The sequence below is a fragment of the Amia ocellicauda genome, chromosome 11 (assembly GCF_036373705.1).
Source record: "Amia ocellicauda isolate fAmiCal2 chromosome 11, fAmiCal2.hap1, whole genome shotgun sequence".
Classification (NCBI taxonomy): domain Eukaryota; kingdom Metazoa; phylum Chordata; class Actinopteri; order Amiiformes; family Amiidae; genus Amia; species Amia ocellicauda.
The window spans coordinates 17,778,708-17,798,712 of record NC_089860.1 but is presented as its reverse complement, the minus strand read 5'-3'; the positions used below and the strand labels follow the sequence as shown (position 1 = coordinate 17,798,712).

Here is a 20,005-nt window from a genome sequence, read left to right as displayed (position 1 = left end):
GCAGTCACAATTCTAGAGACTCAGAGGATATCAACTCCAGTCCTGAGGGACCCCCCCTCTCATTCGTAGTCAAATCAAGTATTTAATATTATGTAAAGTATTTAATTCTTGATTAATTTATTTCAAATCAATTATATGTTTAATCTAGATCTAGGGTTCCCAGCCCTGGTCCCGGAGGACCCCCTACCCTTCTGGTTTTTGTTCCAACTGAGCTCTCAATTACTTAATTGATCCCTTAATTGAACTAATAATTTCCTGAATCAGATCATTTTAATGATTTTAAACAGTCGTGGTTTTAAGTATAGAATTGTATAAAATAACGTATTAAAGAACAACCTCTTGTCAATGACAAATCTAAGCAGATTGTTACTTCAATTAAGGTTCAATTAAGTAACTGAGAGATCCTTTGGAACAAAAACCAACAGGGTAGGGGCTGCTCCAGGATCAGGGTTAGGAAGCCTGGATCTAGATCATATACATGGACCTATGAGTGTGTATACATATAGTATATATTGTGTATTTTGGCAGGCAGCTTTAAAACAGGGCTTTTTCTAGCATGGCCATATTTTCTGGACAGGGTGTGGATGTGGTATCCTGTTGCATAGCAGGACATGGCAAATTCAATTCTCTCTCACAAAGTACTTCAGGGAGTCACAGTGTCACGTGCCTTCTGCATAATCGCTTTTACCAAATCAAATTTCTCCCGCAAACTGGCCAGACTCCTAATGGATGACAGATATGTATGGGCTCTTGTTTATGCAGAAACCTAACCCCTTTCTAAGCTGTACTTTGTAGTTTTACAAGATAAATGTGCCATTGGTGATTTCCTTTTTTACTCTATCCTTCATCTTAGGCCTTTGTACCTAATCAATCGTTTAAACAAGTTTGACCAGACTTAATGTCATTCTTGTCTCACATAGCAGTGCAAGCAAGAGTCACACTGATCCCTGTGCATCCCTCAATCCCTCAGTTATTATTAATAATATTTCTGCCTCATCTACAGCCTTTATTATTTGATTTCAGTATACAATCAACTATGCTTTAATGTGCTGAATGAGTGCCATAAATTAGGTAACAATCACAGATGTTGATAAAGTTTTTTTTTACAGTCCCGTCCAAGTGGTTCAAATAATGCTTCAGCAGGATTATTAGTCGATCTCTCTCTCTATATATATATATCATTCTCTTACTCTTTTACTCTCTATTGTTATTCAAAGGGGACAGAGAATACAGATTCCATTGGATCGATACTGAAAGGAATCAATGCAGGCTGTCAGGTAAATGTCACATTAGTGTCACTACCCTAAGAGTGCCGAAAAGTGGTTCCAGCTTCTAAATGTCACACAACGTCAACAAACCTCAAGCAGGGGGTGCCTGGGCTTGGGGGGATTAATTTCACTTTAACAGAATGTCCTTCCTATCTGTGCTAGAGGTCAGCACACCCAAGAAGGCTTTTTCTCGTTTCTAAATGGGGGGTAAAAACTCATTTGCATTGAAAGCATCTAAATGAAGTCACTTGAATTTCGTTCAAGCTGATGGTTTTCATTTAATGTCTTACAAAAAGTTAAGCTAGTTCTTGTAAAGTGAGTCATGTGTAGTCATGTGTATTGGTTATATATCACCGTATGCTTCCAAACATTGGAAGTCTTGATCTGTTGTCACTTGTTTGTTAGCGGCAGCGTTTTTCTTATCAGACTGCTTTTTTTGTGGTCCAGCGTATTTTCATTCCTAGGCAGAAATTAATATGAAAAACACAAGTACATTTAACACAAAGTGCTCCACTTGTAAAATACAATTGGATAAATGAGATCATTGGCTGATCATCATGTTCCCCTTATCTCTGTTCATAAAATATCCCTGACGTGAATGTAATTTGTGTTTTGGCAAAAAATAAATGTGTCTTCCTGGAACTCAGCGACAAGTAAATCTCTTCCATGTGGTGAGGGAGTCTTTGAAGAACACTCAAGATATATTTATTTGTCTGTTTTCCTTATACCCGCTGATAAGCACCATGCAAAAGAAAGAAGAAGAAAATAGCTTGGAAACTGAAAGTGAAAGCACACTGCTTCCACCTAGCGTTGGGTACAAATATAGCAATTTCTGTTTCTCAAATCCAAATGCAGGATTCACTCAGACAAAATGTTTAACTCAACCCATTCCTTGGAAGACTGACCAAACCTTAATTTCATCATCCTGTAAAACAAAATCTCTGCACTAAATTCATAGCATACCACTACATTAGATTATTATTTTATACAGTCCTGTTGTTCCTAATCCACAAATCTCCTATTTCTCTGGCTTGCTGTCTTATTTACCCATAATATGTTGGTTTTAATTCAAATATAAGCATGTAAGAGTATGAAGTAACTATTTTCCAGTCAGGATATATAGTCATCTATTAGACTGATCTGTTTATGAATATTCATATGTTTTATGTTTTTCTATACTGCATGTTAGTATATCTGTATCAATTTAATTGTAAAATAGTCCTTACATGTAATTTCTTGACAAACTGGTTGTATAATATCCTACTCTAATGAAAGGTAATGCATAATAAATAATAAATAATAATAACAGGACACAAATCACAATAAGTGGTAATGAAACTCGCTCAGACAGGCAAACCAGATATTGGCATTCATAGGAAATCATAAAAAGAACAATCAAACCGTAAATATTACTTTAAGTAAGGCTGCAGAGTAGGTTTCATTGTTATCGTTGTCCTGCTTTTATATCCTAAACACACATCTCTCTGCCATCCTGTGAAATGCTGCTATGAAAATTAATGTCAATATTCGCTGCAGAAATTGGTAATGCAATTATTGTCATAAGTGCAAGGAAGGCATTGTAAAACCTGCACATTAAAACTAATTATCTCTTCATCTCTACCCTCAGGGTTGCGGTTTAATTGATTCCTACGCTAATACTGACAATAGAAAGAGTGGAAAATAAACCCTAGGGTATAGCAGAGCATATTATTTCTAAATGGTATCTACATATCATACCAAATAAAAGTTTGTTTGTTTGTGTGAAATCAAATCAGACTGATCTCCTATTCACACATTTTCAAGGGCAAACATATTATTTGATGATTTTATAATAATTGATTCGCTGAATGGCCATCGTTATGTGATTTTTTTTGTTTTGTTTGTTTTAATGTTGTATTTTCTTCACTCTTAAGACATAATAGTGCACAGGTTTTTCTACTTATGCAATAAATGTGGGGGAAGAACTTTCTGGGGCCAAAAATAAATAAATAAATGAGAACTTTCTCTGGAATTAGATCTTATTGGCAGATCACTTCAATTAGAGTTAAAAAACAAAAACAAAAACAGCTCCAGAATGTTTATTTTGTGATTTTTTAGAAGAACATCTAAAGACCACCCACCGCATATTGTTAAGGTCTTAGTCTGTATTTCCAAGTGGTAGCTTTTGAGATTGACTGACAGACAATCCTGTGTTCACTCGATGACTGTACAAATGTTTGTGCTCCCACGAGCAGCTCGAGCTGCTGGTTAAAGTCAATTCCACCGTTTCCATAGCAATGCAAAAGCATGAAGCATCGTCGGGAAACATCTGGCTTTTTTCCTGCTTTTTCTCTCCTACAAGAATTCAGTGTAAGCTGAAAATGTATTTTGGGCTTTAAAGTAGTTCAGAGTTGTTTCTCACATGCTTTGCACTGTGTGATTTCTGCAAGCATTAACCCCTTCTTCCCCCAACCCTTTGTGCATAAATCAGCTCATTCGAAAGTAATGTCAATATTAATTACTTGTTTGGCTAGGCCACTTCCTCGTAGTGCAAACACAACACACGCATGTCAAGAATGCCAATCGTCGCTCGTGTTTGCCAAGAGTAAATTGTGACAACGAAACATGTCATTGGGTTGAAACCAATGCAAAGCTTCAGTTCTGGGAAGCCCTTTCATTCCTTATTGCAGACTATAAAACATTTTATCTTGGCCTGGAACTAATCTAAATTTGAATGGCTGTTCCACTGATTTCTATAAATCAACCATCAAGGATTTACACACACCTGGAACCTAGTTTGCTCTAGCCTGAGTTAGCAAACTTTCACAGTGATAAATAAGAACAGCTTCATTTACAATATTTATAAAATGTAATGAATAATGTTTCAAATAAAGGAGGGAGAATATTATACATTACAATGAAATAATTCAGTGTGTACACAAAACATATGCAATGTATCTTGCATGAACATATCTGTTCAGAATCAAGATTTGCAAGAATTTGCCAGTTGCTCCTAAGGTTCGTTGTTACTTGTGCTGTTTTAGAACCGAGAGTTTAACTAGTAAATACTTTGTCCCACTTTTTTAAATTCCATCAACTTCTTTGAGGAACAAGCAAGCTACATTAACTCCCACCATTGTGCCTCCTGTGACTCTGCTTCGATGTTTGCGCATCATCAGTGTTGAGGAGTGAAGGATGTTGCCCACTGCAGTCTCAATGCAGCTGTCTAGTCATGTGGCTTGCCAGGTGGCTCTCTCTAAACCACAAGCAGCTTTACTGGGGTATTTCATGGAAATTAACTGGATGGGTCTGATGTGAACAGGATTTGTCCCTTAGAAAGGGGGAATTTCTTGTTCTTATTTATAAATGTTTGGGATCCACATTTCATCTAGCCTTGAGGTCCTGGTGTTTAATTTTCCTGATTTATATAGACACATTAAAAGCCAAGCAAAGGGTGTATGATAATGCAATTTTGGGGACGAACTGTGTCCTGTTTAATGCTACAATAAAGGCTGAGAAGCAGTCAGCTGCTAAGACAGGGTTGTAGTGGGAGGGAACACGTAGGTGTGCTAAATTGCCCTGATTAACATATTTACCAATTATGTTTTATGATGAACCCAGTAAAGCAGAACATAAAGGTCACAATAAGCCAGCTCTCCTTTATTAAAGCTGTTAGAATAAAATTAATCAAATTTACTGAACACCTTTGTAAACGAGACTTCTTCACTTGTAATGAGCAATAGTGGCATCAATTTAGTCTCTACAACCTCCAAAGAAATGAAAGTGTACAGAAAGTTTTCGGAAACAACAGTTGCCTTCTAATTAGGATAATGTTTTACTACAGCTTTATGTTTAATAAAAGGTTGCTGTTGGACTCAGATCCGCTTCCTTTGAATATGCTTCAACAAAACACACAAGTCAGTCATGTCTCTGGTTAGGTTGGCAATTAGTTAATAATTAGGCTTAATTAAATCAAAAGGAGGGATGTTTATGAGAGACAGGTGGCTGCAGCGGATTAAAAACGTTTGCTTTGAAGTTGTTCTAGTGAAATGGAGAGACATCACACTGGGAGGGCCGTGCTGCATGTAGTGTTCAATTACAAAGCCCAACAAATGGAGATCAGCTCTTCTGTCTGGTAACAATGGCAGGAGGCTGCTCGTTCTGGAGCATGTTCTCACTTGAACATGGAGATGTATAGACCACAGATGGCATAAACAGAACATACTACTTAGATCTGAATTTTTCCTGTTACTAAATCCATGTTTGAGTTTTCAGTCAGGAGAAAAGATTGGATCACACCTTGCAGAGCAAAACCGGGTATCAGTTATCATTGATGTTCACTATATGATGTGTGCTTCCTTTATACTGGGGCTTGTGATATTTATCTCTGATATAAAAATAGTATGAAAGTGTAACTATAAACAACAGTGAAATGTGCTTCCATCTGAGATGCCTGTCAAATATCAAGGGAAAAATAGAAAGAAAGATCTACAACCTTTTCTAGATAAAATTAATATAACAATGTTATATTTTTGCTGTTAAAAACAATTGTTGTGTGTAATTAAAAAGTGTTGTGGGATCAATTGTGAGGGGTACAAAATAAGATATAAGTCTCCAGTTATATAATTACAATCTGCAGGATCGCTTTACACCAAATCTGTTGTGTTTTCTTTCTTACGTATTTGTAAAACGAGGTGAAAATAAAAGATCTGCTTGCAATACATTTGCAAAGTAATGTGAGGCATATTAACATAACAAGACTTAGATTGGGTCCCAGCAGGCCTCCGATTTAGTTTTACCAGAAAAAGCAGCGAGCAACACTACCTCTGAGAAAATGAACGACGGTTTCATTATGTAAATCTCGTTCTGAGGCAATTATCAACTTCAGAAATTAAATAAGTTCAGGAGTGATACAAAAATAAATGAAAAACAGTCAATCTTGCACATAATAAGGGGACAGCTGTCTCAGGTGGCGGGGACTGGCAGCACAGCTTACAAGGTTATAGATTTAGAAACTAATTGTGTTGTTTTTTCACTATTTACAGATGCTTCAAAGCAGTTAAGAAACCGTGACACTGAGTACTGCATCACTGGGACCACATTAAGGGTGAATGGATTGAGAACTGGTTAATGAACAGAAAACAGAAAGCCATAATAAAGCGAAAGACCTCTAATTGGGCAGATGTTGGTAATGGAGTATCTAAGTGACATGTTTTAGTCCCACAGAAGGAGGACAGTCTAGAATCTGAAATAGTTAGTAAACATGTCATATTTGCATATTTTCCTACTTTCATAACTAGGAGCTGTGGAATATATAGGACCTGCAGGTAGGAAGAATTTACATTTTAAACCTAAAATTGGAGGCACTTATCTTAAATAAGCAACTTTGGATTGACATGTTTTTGTGTCTTTTAAGCTGCCAATGTGGGAAAACAATAAAAAGGGAATCTTATGGTGTAAAATGAAGGGAATTAAGCTTTACAGTACCATTATGGACCTCTATTTTTAAAAAGAAGAGCAAGCATGTTAATTATTGGCCTTAAAGGAACATCAGGGACAACAAGGGCACTAGGAAACAAGGTATTGACAAAATTAATCTATAATCTGCTGCAGGACCAAGTGAAAATGAAAAGAATGTGCATTTCGGACTGAAATCAGATGACATTTCATTGTGAAAAGTGTTACAGCAGAGAGGGACAAGCCAGCAGGGTCAAACTGTTGCACTGGAGATTTTTCAGAAAACTAGATGAATAAATTAGTAGCAACAGAACAAATAAGAATATCCAAATAGTCTCCTTTTCTTTGTAAGTTATTATTTTGCCTTCACAGCCTAAGATGAAGCAGGTAATAGTCAGGACAGTCATTTTCAAGGTGACGTTTCTAGAAAAATCAACGATATCATCATGGTATCAGTTTTGCGATCTACAAGTGCATCATTTAAAATAAGTGGTCAATTTTCATGCTTAATCACAATCTGTTCATCGCTGAGAGGCGGGCATTGTGGAAAATGTCAGAGATTACTTCAGTACTTTGCATACTGTACACTATATAGTAGAAATAAAAGCATCCCAGCAAATATCTTTAAGCATATATTATATGTGTTGGATTCCTTCTTCATGCAGCAGGTAAATTAATATGGTTGCAGAAAACATAATAACAAGATTAGCCTTATTTGTTATAGTGGAAATTGAATATTGCATTTTAATTACTCATTTTATTATCCATAGTTGTATTTTGTAAATGAAATACAGTTATGGGAATTTACTAAATCATAACTAGCACTTCCTGTACAGTAGAAGAAAACCCTGTTGTACCAGCATGCAGGAGGCAGTGGAAACCAAAGATTTTGTGTAACTTTACTGGGAAAAGGTGCTGCTGTAAATCACGTCCTGACAGGAGAGACGCATGCAGGGCTGGAATGCAAGGTCATCTGGGCAAACAATAAGCGGCCTTTGAGAAAGCAGGCTATTATTTTCCTAATTTCTCAACACGGAAGGTAGGGAAGTCCATTTAAGCAGGGAATAATAACTCTACTATGCGCTCTTAATTGAAATACTATACTTGCCAGCAGCAGTAGAAGAAATAGTATGTTTTTAATGTAATTGTATCATTAGATAGATGTTGTGCCTTTTTCTGAGGTCAAGGCATTCAGACATTCCCACAAGCCCGGCATATCCTTGATCTGCGGGACAGTGATAATGTGACAGTGGCGGTAAAGGGTTCTAGACAGAAGGCCAACTAAGCTTGAAAGGAATAGTGCTAAAAATACTTTCACAGAGCCCAGTTTTCCTGCTGCAGCTGCCAAACTAGGTGTACAGTAACACTGCAGCATTTAAAGAAGGCAGTACCTGTATTCCCAGTCCTTTCCATAAACCTAGAGAAGTCAAAACCTTCATGTGCTTTCTGATTTCCCTGCATGCAAGGGAGTCTCTGGGGGCAGTCGAGGAAATAATCAGTGGTATGCAGGAAGTTGGCTTGAAGTTGTTCTGGCAGCAACTAGATGCATTTCAAAGAGGGTTTGCTCACTCCAATTTTGACCCAGAAAGTGTTGTGGTTTCATTCTTCTGCCAACCGTAAGATGCAGAATAACGTTAACATCCGTTTTTCATCAAAACTCACGTGCTTATTTTTCAGGAGGCTCATTTCACATTATTGTAAGCCCAGTGCTGGCAGGCAATACGTTAAGTAATTTAGTTTTTTCCCTTTTTCTGATGTCTGTACAGATGGGACATCTACTTCTGACAGGTGTGCCTTGCAAGACTCTAATGTTGTCTTTAGATTTTTTTTATACATGTATATCAGCGATCTCAGCATCTATTGAAAAATCGTTCTGACACATCAAACCTGATATTTCTTTCAGTTTGCATTGCACACGGTTAGCTTTCACCCCTTCACTGAACCTGACACACACAAAAGGGAAGGCCTTTTCTAAAAGGACCACATGCTCAACTAAAAGTTCAACTGAACCAAGATAAAAGGAAGTGGGCCAGGAGGCTGTCGGCCTGGTCTCCACACGTGCCTGCTCAGCATGGGTCAAATGAGCAGCGAAGCGAGTAATCTCTGCTGCTATTCTCTAAATAAGGAACAGGGCCAGAACGGAAACCTGTGGGGATGATATTTAGTCAATCTGTATCACATGTGGCAGCAGCAAAACAACTTTCAAAGAGAGCATCCAAAATGGAAGAAAAGCTAATGTGATGTATAACCCTGTAAATTCAGCACCAAATATTAGATAAGATTATTACCTCTAATTATTTCACTCAGGAGCACCTTTGTTCTTCCCTGAGGCTCGATGGGAACTGAAACTCTTTAAACCAGTTTTCTGTGCTACAGTGGAGGAAAATAAAGTGGGAGAGGGTTTAGTCTAAAGAATCTATGAAGGACAGAATTACTAGGGAGGGTTGTGGGAGCTGCTTTCGAGTCTGACACTTGTGCTCTACATGTTTTAAGATGAAATCCTCTGAGGATTTTGTTTTTTCTGCTGGGTGATTTAATTCCTCAGGGGTTGTTCAATAAAACAGCCACAGGAATCAAAACATTCCAGAGAAGGGGTGCCAGTGTCTCCAAGGGCCTCGAAAAACATAAAACTCTTCTTAGCTTCAACATCCAACATCCATGAGGCATGAACAAAAAGAAATGCAGTCAAGACTGGAAAATGAATTTAAATCCAGACCACACATTTACCTACAGTCATACCTTCCTGGATTCTGTTTAATCAGGCCTCATGTTGGCCTAGGCATACATTGACAACTTTCAGGGCAGATGTTGGCAACAGCCTTATTTGGCGATGGTATCGCCTTGTTTCCCAAACCTGATGAAGGGAGACTACAGTTCCCCCTACATTGCAAAACCTGTGGTACGTTCCAATAACATCACTGTTTAAGGTCAGACAAACATCTATAGTTGTTTTATTTTTCTCAAACTGTGGATAATGACTGCCTGGGAGGCCATGCAGAGCAGGGGTCACAAAGGTGCTGTGAAGAAGAAACAAACATTTTTGTACACTACCCTCAACAACCAATTTCAAAGTATGGCAAGCCGTGAAAAAAAAAAAAAAAAAGTGACTTGGTAGCTTATTAAAATTGTTGACACTTTATCTAACTTGATCTAATTCAGTCTAATTTAATTGATTGGTTTGAAATTTAGTAGTGAAAATAAAGCTCAACATAATTCCATTATAACAGTGTGGATTGTTACAATGTGCTGCTGCTACAGGAGGTGAAATCAACTTATTTCAAGGCTTTGACCAGGACCGGTTCTAGACATTTGGAGGCCCTAGGCAAAATGTTTGTAGGAGGCCCCCCTCTTGATTGGTGGATTCAAGCTCCGCACCACAGTGGCTACAGCATAGTACAGTGTTAAGCCCTCTACGCTAAAAGGCTGGGCCTCCTACCACAGGAGGATTAACACTATACTACTTTTACCAAGGGGTTACATCACTTTGTAACGAGCTCATTATGACAAGAATGAGCCCCGTTACACTCGCATATAGGGATGTTACGGTTAAGGAGGCCCCACCTCCAAGCCCGAGGCCCTAGGCAATTGCCTACTCTGCCTATAGGTAGCGCCGGCCCTGGCTTTGACTTATGCAGGGACGTTAATTGAGGCTACTGAGGCTCTGGTAGGAACACTGCAAAAATCAACAATTTTGCAATTAATAAATGGGCCTACATAAACAACAGTAGGCAAACACTACAGGGAAAGGTTTACACATATGATGAATAACTCTTCTTTGGGATCAATTAAAGAGTCCTTTCTGCAGGTAGTTCCGCTGATAGTTTAAAAGCCCAGGGGGGTTTTGTTCTTTCTGCGTTAGATCCGATTGCATAATATGTGGCTTTCGAGAAGGACAGGAAGAGAGAGCAGGTGTGAGTGACAGCTCCTGCCCCTCACTCCGCTGACCCCAGCAAAAGTGTCCTTCAGGAAACCTACAGACATCCCTGGAGCATATTAGTGCAGTGAGCAGAATATCTAAAGTTATCTTTGAAGATTATGCTTCACCGGCATTGTGATTAGATTGAAGTCGCTTGTATTAAAGCAGCATGGTCATTATTCCTGAGCACTGTGAGGCTCTCCTTCACTTATCCTCTACAAATAACCCATGTGGTCATCCTCACCTACACTGATTCATGAGGTGCATCTGATTGCACTTCAGTCATGGTTTAGAGACCCCCACCTCTCCTCATCAAACTGAAAATTGCATCTGAACATCATTAAATGTCTATTTTTAAAAATTATATATATAATTTATAGATTTCATTTGAAACCTGTGTTTGTAACGTGACGAGGTTTTGCTTTTGAACATGATCATTTAACCCAATAAAACAGCTGCGATCTCCTCTGATGAATGCTCTGCTAATTATGATTGGCAGATTGTTCGAATCCAGCAGGATTATGCAGGTACACAATTAGAACAATAAGTACATACATAAAAGAAGGATTCATTTATTATTACTATTACTACTTCTGCGTGGTTCACTTAAATTTCAGTGTAAAAAGTTTTATTTGTCTGCAAAGACAGCAATTGTCATTTGGTTGTAGTACATATGACTGCAAGACACAGATAATCAAACCCCACAGTAAAATGTTGAAATTTCTATTGTAAAAAATGCATTTATGCAACAATGACATCTTATAAAGTAAACAAAAATAAATAAGGCCCCAACTATGTCCAGAAAATATCAGAGTTGCGTTTGTGTGGATGTTCAATGTTAACTGGATTGTTATTTTTTCACTGAACTGCAGCATTGACAGAATATCAGGAAGAGCACCGCGGCTGCAGCAAACAACGTCTGTTCAAACACACCAGTGGATTTTATATTCTATTGGACATGATCCTTGTATTCAGCTTCCTGAAAAAGGACCTCAGTTTGCACAGCTTGCATTTCTTCTTCTTGGTCTTGCTCTTTTTGTGGTAGACATCCCAGTTGTCCTCCTCATCTTCCCCGGCCCATGGTCCCCAGACCCCCCCATTCAGATCAGGGTTGGCACGGGGGTCTTCAGCCGGGTAGCGGACAGGAATGGCTGTGCGATTGTAATACGCCAGCCTGGCCAGCAGCTGCTTCACCACGTCTTGTCGTTGCTCAGCGATGTCGTATCGCTCGTAGGGGTCGCCTGTGATGTTGAAGAGCCACACGGACCTCTGGATGTCTGTGCGCCTCTCCAGGTTCCACCAGCTCCCAGGGAAGTTGGCCAAGGTCTGGGGGGGGATCCAGTCACTGTAACCGGGATCCCCGGTCAAGAGCTTCCAGTCACCGACCCGAATGGAAGCCTGAACAGCAGTGTTCCAGATACGGTAGCCATCCTGCCAGGAGCCGGACTTGGCATGGTTGTAGAGCGGATCAATGTTGTGCAGGATCTCCAGGCGCGGAGACTCTTTGCCCTCACTGATGGTCGGCCACTGGTTATACCCATCCAGTCCTTCACTAGCTGAGATATTCCCCCCAGCCAGTCCAACCAGAGTTGGGTACCAGTCCGTGATGTGGACCAAAGCCTTGCTTACCCGCCTCTTCCGTCTCAGAAGGGGGCTGTGGACGAACCCAAGTCCTCTGATCCCCCCTTCCCAGTAAGTGCCTTTGCGGCCACGGAGAGGCCAGTTGCTGCCTCCAGAGAAGGGCTGACCACCGTTATCGCTTGAGAAGATAATCACGCTGTTTTGGTAGTAGCCATACTTGCGCAGGGCGTAGGTCACGTTCCTCACCGCCTCATCCACACAGGAGACCATGGCTGCATACTTGCGTCGGGCCACGTTGCCCATCCCTCTGTACTTGTAGATGTACTCCTTCGGTGACTGCAGTGGCGTGTGCACGGCCTGGAAGGAGAGATAGATGAAGATGGGCTGCTGAGGGTCATGGGTGGCCAGGATCTTCCTGACCCTCTGGGTGTAGAGGTGAGTGGAATATTTGCCTCTCTGCTCCCATGCCACGTTCTCGCCTTCATGCAGGTCGAAGCCACACATGCCCGGCCCATCGCATGAGTCATAAGTGTAGTAGTCAACACTACCTGTCAGGGAACCGAAGTAGGTGTCAAAGCCTCGCCGCGTAGGCAGACACTCCTTCTTATAGAAGCCCAGGTGCCACTTGCCCACCATGTGGGTGGAGTAGCCCACTTCCTGCAGCTTCTGAGGGAGGGTGACCTGATCAAATGGTAAGCAGTTCGGTTGTCGATGGCGGATGATGGAATGCTGGAGTCCAGTGTGTATTTGGTACCTATGAAACAATAAAAACAAATTAATAAAAATGATAATGCCTTGTGACCCTGCACCGGATGAAGGTTGTTGGAAAAGGATGTTTATAATTAGGGCTGCCTACTGTTAAAGTAACCGTTTCAGTTCTACAGAGAAACAAAGGGTGCATAAGATAACATTTTACAAAGAATACAAGAATTTGAATAAGAATAAAATGTCATGTGTTACAGCAAGAGACATCGGTGTCGGGGTCATCTGAATGCATTGACAGTACTGCGTACGCCAACAACATTTCCCTGCAAAGAAAATAATCATATCTGATCCTGTACACAGTGACTGGGATTAACCTGCAGCGCTAAGGGCCCCCGGAGGCACGTAGTTCATGTGAAGCATACAGGGAATCTGAAGGCCTGTGAATGCTTTAACAGCAGCGTCATGCAAAAGCTCTGAGAAGCACACATTGGAGAGATTTTTATGCAATTTGTTTATAGTTATTCTAAGGCAATCATGCTTTTTTGTCCTTATAAAAGCAATAACCTGAACCATCTACAATGAATACAGCCCCCCCTCAGAATGGTTTCCCCATATACTGGACTTGGATGTTGAATGAGATTCATAATTTATTATGAAAGTATAGCAGTTTCCAGATTTTTCAATTCATACGTACATTTTTTCCAAATGTAATGTTTTCAACACCACTTTGCTGCTCTTGTAAACATTTCCTTCCAGTCATCTTTTGAAGAGACTCGTCAAAAGCTGCTCTAATGAAATATAATTAAGCTTTGTCCTTCAATTTTCCAGTTGATTCATGAAAGAAATAAACAGGATTCTGTGGAAAAACAGTCACCTCCATTCAATTCAAATAAAATAATGTAATTTTTTTCTTTAATAGTAGCTTACCAGTACTTGATATTAAAATGAAGTGACTATTAAATAGTTTAATTTAGGTTCTACAGATGAGAATGTTTATGCAATGTTGATAGAGGACACATGGCGATTCAGATAATTGCCTTAAAAGGGGCACTTGATGATTAGTACAGCCAACTGTTATTGCACATATAATTAAAAAAATAGGATTAATCACTGTTTTTCCCTACTTCATAAAATTACCTGATGTTTAAAATCAAATCTAATTATCCCAGTGTAATTAAATGTGTTCTTCTAAAGCATCATCAATGGCACTTAATCAGTAGATTTGATGTACATGTCTTAAAGAACCAAATCAATATAAAAATAAAAAACATCTCCCACATAAAACATTAATTCACTCGTCATTTGGCCCATCTTTCTCCGGCCACCCAAGTTCAGACCCAGCATAACCCCAGGTCAGTAATTTGTAAATGAAACACGGTGGTCTTGGTGTAGCAGTTACAGTTGGCATCACAAAAACAATGCACATTTTTACATTTGGAAATCCTCTGAGACCAGCTGCTCAGTGGTGGGTGATATTTCTGCCAGGGCTGCGCTGCCTCTGCAATGTCACAAGATAGGTTATCCGCTGTTGGTGGTGGTGGTGGTGTTGTTTTCTGAAATTAACACACTTCCTCTTTCAGTTTGGATTCTGGGTTTCTATTGTGCCAAAGAAAGTCATTATGTTGATCAATGACCACCAAATTTCACCACTTTGCAAAATTGAGCTGCCAAGAATTCGTGCCAGCACCATTTCTCACAACCGGTTTGTTTTATAGTCTTTATAGCATCAGTCATTGACCTGCACTGATTACTTTGGAGAGCAAACGTCTGGACAAATCTTTGGGGGCTGGGGTGCAACCCTTCCAAACTGTGACTCACTCATTAATTGCAGGATATGCCGTATTATACTGGACAAACCCAGCAGTGTCTTCAACAGCGTTAAGATCTGTTAACATCCTTCAGCTGTTGTCAGTGTTGTAGAACAGCTGTCTTATTGCACAGCACAAGAAAGCCCATCCTTCAATTACTGTACAAACAGCACAGTTAAATGAAACACTGCTTGATACAGCAGGCATTCAGTAAACACTACAGCCAAATCCAGCCTTTTAGCTTACTGGATCTGGCCCACTGACCTGTTTTTCACCTACCTAATTTCCCCTCTGGCATGTTCACGATCCAACAAAAAAATAAAAATAGTATTCTAAACTGTACTTGATTATTTAAGACATCCATATGAATGAACCTAGTGAAGGAAGTAGTAAATATCTCATCAAATTATTTAATTTCTCTGACCATGTTTTGCAGAACTCAGTGCTGCAGGTCTGTGCTTCAGAATATTATGTTTTAACAGCTTACTAGGGTGATAGCTCTAGTTAAGGGTTTTAATCTCACTTGGGTTCTTGCATGGACTGATGGTTTTGAACAGCAGGTTTCAAAAATGCATTCATTGTGGAAGTGTGCTATTTTTTTTTAAATCCTCTTTGTTCCACTTTGAAATATTACTCTGTAAAACACTTGTACCATTTCACCACCTCTGAGCGTGTGAAACAGAAGCCCAATGTCATTATTTTGGTTCTTACAGACGTTCCAATATAGTTCGTTTTCCAAGGACAATTACATGTGGCTTTACGCATTGTCCACCTCAATCTAAGCTCTTCTTACATGCACTTAATTCTGTATTACATATCATTTTATCACAGCTCTTCCTTCTTCCCATACATATACTGTGCGTGACTTCCTCTCAGTCATGGTATGGAACCTGCCTGCACACCCACATGCACTGTCTTATTTAATATAACTTCTGGGCATATTCTGAAGGAAATGTTAGGCGGAAGGGAGTTTCTTTGATCCTTCCCTTCATTAAAGAGATTATAGTCTCCATTAGCAAGCCAGGAAATCCAGTTATTTCTATCTGCCAATGGAAACATACTTCATTTGTTTAAGAAACTATAATTTGTTTGTCAATGTCAAAGCAATGTGAAAGACATCAGCCACTATGCCAAACAATAAGACTGTGATGAAAGGCAAGAACAATGTTTCATTATACTGATAGAATGTTTAGCATATTGTATCAATCAAGTGAGATTTTACCTAAAATCTATAGCTTTAGAATAGTAATAGTAATATCTATTCAAAAAGTAATATATATCTCATCAGCATCAGCCCATTTTTGCCTATGCATAAAAAATACACAAAGCATTCTTCAAAATACATTTCAATGTGTAGTTTGGATACAGTGTCAGTACAATGTTAGCACTGTAAAATATTAACAAACTCTCTCCTATAGCAAACCTTTTTACATACTGTATATGGTCTCATTGTCGGTATACCCAGGGATGCTCGGGTGAAGAGAATATCGAGAATTATGACATTTTGTACAGTCAAAGCACATAAACTTTATCCATTTCTACTCAAATGTTTTTCTGTCTATAGAATCCTCCTGTAACAACAGGTGTACTACATTTTCAAGAAGTAATGTCTTCAAGGAGAACTGGGGAGATATATCCATGTTCAAATTCTCCTTTCCTGTGCAGGTGCAGGCAAATGCAGACACCACAAAACGATTCAACCTCCAAATAACAATCTCAGACTACTATGCTTATCGCTGGGCTTTCAAAACATAAAAGAGGAATTTGCTGCTAACTGCAGCCAATGGTGAATTTCCTTTTTTCTGGATTTAATTTCCTTGCCAGGGAATTAGCTGCTATCAAAAGATGTTGTTTTTCAACTAAATGTAGCATGCAATTAATCATTCTAGTGATGAGGCAGTTGTTCTTCAGTGACACAGCTGCCAGCTAAGTTATTTAAAGGTTTGCTGGGGCATGATGTTCTGTTTAAAAGAGAGACAATAAGATATTGTATTAATTCAAATCAGCAGGCAGATCTGCCATTTCTGATGATATACAGTGGCGTCCAATATTATTTTAACCAACCCCAATTCATTCACGGTTTGACGATATGAGGACATTTCAATGGTCTGGTGTGGAAATAAAACCTTTAAATAGGCAGGAGTTGTCAATTATGCATCCGCTGGAAAAAGGAAGGTCAAGAACTCGCCAAACATGGCTCATCCTTGCAGAAGGGATATTTGCATTGGCCACCATCAGTGTCTATAGCTCCTTCCTTAACTTTAGCATGGTCTTCTATCAGAAAAATTGATCTGGTAGATTGAAATGAGCCGTGAGAGAAAAGCTGAAGATCTGAAAATCAATTTTTCTACCAAATAACATCTAAGAATGATAAAGAATATAACCCCACATACTACTGAAACATTTTAAATATAGTATGATTGTTGCCAACAACAACAAAAAAGACATGTAGCACTTTAAATGTTTTTGTTTGATCAATCTTTACTTTGTTTTGAGAGAGTGAGTAAGGTTAAGCTTTTTAGAGGGTGACCTTGGTGAATTTATTCAACCATTCATGTATCTTTTGTGGCATTTTGGCTCACCCTTAAACAAAACATAGCAATGCCCCGTCTGAAATCATGTAATTGTAAAATTGAAGGTGAACCTAGTTAGCGTTTTAGAGTTAACCATTTTGACATGTTGTTGATAAAACCAGTTAAACCCTGTTATGAGAGCATTCATGGCTTGACTCATTCACATCCCGTATCCGGTCTGTTTATGAGACACTTAAGACATTAGAAGACACTTATCATGAGATAATTACCTTTACGTTAAGGGGCATGCCAATGTTAAACCAACTGTGACAATGAGGCAACAATGAGTTATTGCTGAAGCATCACAGCGTTTGAAATTAAATCAAAGTGTGAAAAAGATTCCTTATGAATAAACTATATATTCAACTTTTAATAATCATCTTTTTAAAACTGTAGGTGTGATTAGCACTATAGTCGTCGGATATTCTACATCAAGCTTGTTTTACATTGGTAATCTCCAGATTAGATTAATTGAATTCCCTTCAAATGACCATTAGGAGAGTAGACGTGGTTTCCCAGGTTTTAAATGTCCACATGATGACAGCCTCAGCAATTAAATAATGAACAGCTTCTAGTATAAAAACAGATACATCGCAAAAGAAACGGCCAATGAAAACCGCTTCTTGGGCATTAACCCTTACCTGCCCGTCATCAGCTGACTTCGGGACGGAGTGCATATGGGCTGGATGTAGTAGTTCTCCAGCTTGACCCCCTCGGAAGCCAGTTTATCCAGAGTCGGGGTCTCAATGTCCGAGCCGTGGTAGCCGATATCATGAAAGCCCTGGTCGTCGGTCAGTATAAAGATGATATGCGGTGGTTGTCCGGACTTGTATGGAAATTTGCCTTTGTATGGTGTCCCAGCTTCATTCTCCAGCAGACTAGGCTTCATCCAGTCCCAGGACATATAACCAAAACTTAATAAACTGACCACTGAGAATCCAGTCAGGGCATAGACGGCCATGACTTTGTAAATAGGCTTTAATTTAAATAGGCTTTAGGATTTTCGCACACAAAAAAACACAAGGAACAATACAACCTTGTGCATAATTGAACACTTAAATATATATCAAATGAGACTATGAAAAATGTTCATAAAAAATAAATTATACAAAATAATTTATAATATGACATTTGTATTTGCTTTTAAAACTATGCTTAGGTTCAGCATCCTTTTTCTTAACTTAATAACCGAGCAGGGCATTTTAAATGAATGGAAAAGTCTTTGGTTTGTTTTTTACACAAAATTACCAATGCAATTCTCTTCTGAATACTATATATTTCAGTTCGTGGAATAGAATGGTGTCGAATAGTTTCCAAATGTGTGCCAAACTAGAAAACATCCAGATTAAAAAGCGAGACAAATTTGGGGGAAAAGTCATGGATTGAGTGCACCTATCTTGTTGCGTCCAGACGCACGCTGTCTCTGTAGCAGATCCTGGCTGGGAAAGTTGCTCTGACTCAGTTAAAGTCCGTCCATAAGCATTTGGACTAACTTTTCTACTTTTAAAAAGCGACACAAAACTTTCTTCCCTCGGTTAACTCCGCCCGGTTTGGGATGCCTTGGCCAATGGAAATAAGATTGTGAAGATACTCCCTTTAGGATCTCACAGCACATCCAGCAGCTCCGGAGAAAAGTGGGAATCCTTGTGGACGCAGAACAGCTGGGACCCATGCAGGCGCCCGAACACGTTACGCATCCATTACGCAGCATTCCTCAGCAGTTTCTGTGCGTCTGTGAGTTGTGCCAAGTATACAGAAGTGATGTTTGTTGTCGTTTTGCTTATTCTTCTATTGTTGGTATTCGTGTTGATTGTCCTTTTGTTGCTGTCGACGTTATAATAAAGTATTACTTATTATGGACACCATGAAATGTGTGCGTAAAACATGTGTTTATTTTCAGCATCTGTGTATCATATGGAACGGGTTAACATCTTCCTTTTGACTGAAGTAGAAAGTGTGATAGGAATACAGAACTTTATTACGAGTTTGCCATTGTTAACTATTTGTTCCCAGGTTTGGAGGGCTGCTCCTTTACCTCTTCTTACCTCTATGTTTTACAAACAGCCCCTCACCCAACGATTACTTCCTAGCAAAGGCAACTTCTGATTAACGAGTCACTAAGCTGGCAGTCATAGACTTTATTTCCTTTAGTTGATGTTACTGTGTATATCTTTGAACAAATGCATAGTTCAGTGAGCTAAACATACAATATCTAGAAAACTGCATATATTTTTTCAGATTACTCATTAAATGAAAAGTAATTTTGCAACAGGCTACAGCAAACTGTATAAAAAAATCCTGTGTGTGTGTGTGTGTGTGTATGTATACATATCCATCCCTCAACCTGTATCCATCCACTGCAAATAGAGGCTTGTTAGCCAAAACTCACTGCACTGACCAGACAGGTTGGCAAGTACCAAACACACACACAACTACAGGGCAAGTTAGAGTAGCCAATCAACCAAAACAGCCTGTCTTTGGGATTTGGGATGTGGGAAGGACCCGAAGGAAATCCATGCAGACACAGGGAGATATATATTATTATTATTAAATGTTATGTGGTATGGTAGTTAAAGGGGTTTCAAAACATTTGCCAGCATTGTGCGATTAAAGAAAATATATATTTATGTTGGGAAACAAACTTCTCCTTGCATTACACCTCTTAGTCTCTCTAAGACCCAATTATGTGTCCGGTAGCTCTATATACATTAACACTAA

The 20,005-nt window shown here is 39.1% G+C and overlaps 1 protein-coding gene across 1 annotated transcript; it reads right to left on the bottom strand.

Moving 5' to 3' along the window:
- Window positions 1-11,176: 11,176 nt before the first annotated feature.
- Window positions 11,177-18,892, bottom strand: arsib (arylsulfatase family, member Ib). Its single transcript, XM_066716782.1, has 2 exons — window positions 17,929-18,892; window positions 11,177-12,955 (listed from the first exon to the last, which is right to left on the bottom strand). Exons 1-2 carry the CDS (start codon window positions 18,246-18,248, stop codon window positions 11,563-11,565), a joined length of 1,713 nt encoding a protein of 570 aa, XP_066572879.1. The 5' UTR covers window positions 18,249-18,892; the 3' UTR covers window positions 11,177-11,562.
- Window positions 18,893-20,005: the final 1,113 nt, after the last annotated feature.

Bases quoted from the DNA above. Each gene is read 5' to 3' on its own strand.
- arsib (XM_066716782.1), bottom strand. From the start codon at position 18,248: ATGGCCGTCTATGCCCTGACTGGATTCTCAGTGGTCAGTTTATTAAGT. The intron at 12,956-17,928 runs GTAAGGGTTAAT...ATTGTTTCATAG, and splicing joins AGTCAGCTGATGACGGGCAG to GTACCAAATACACACTGGAC.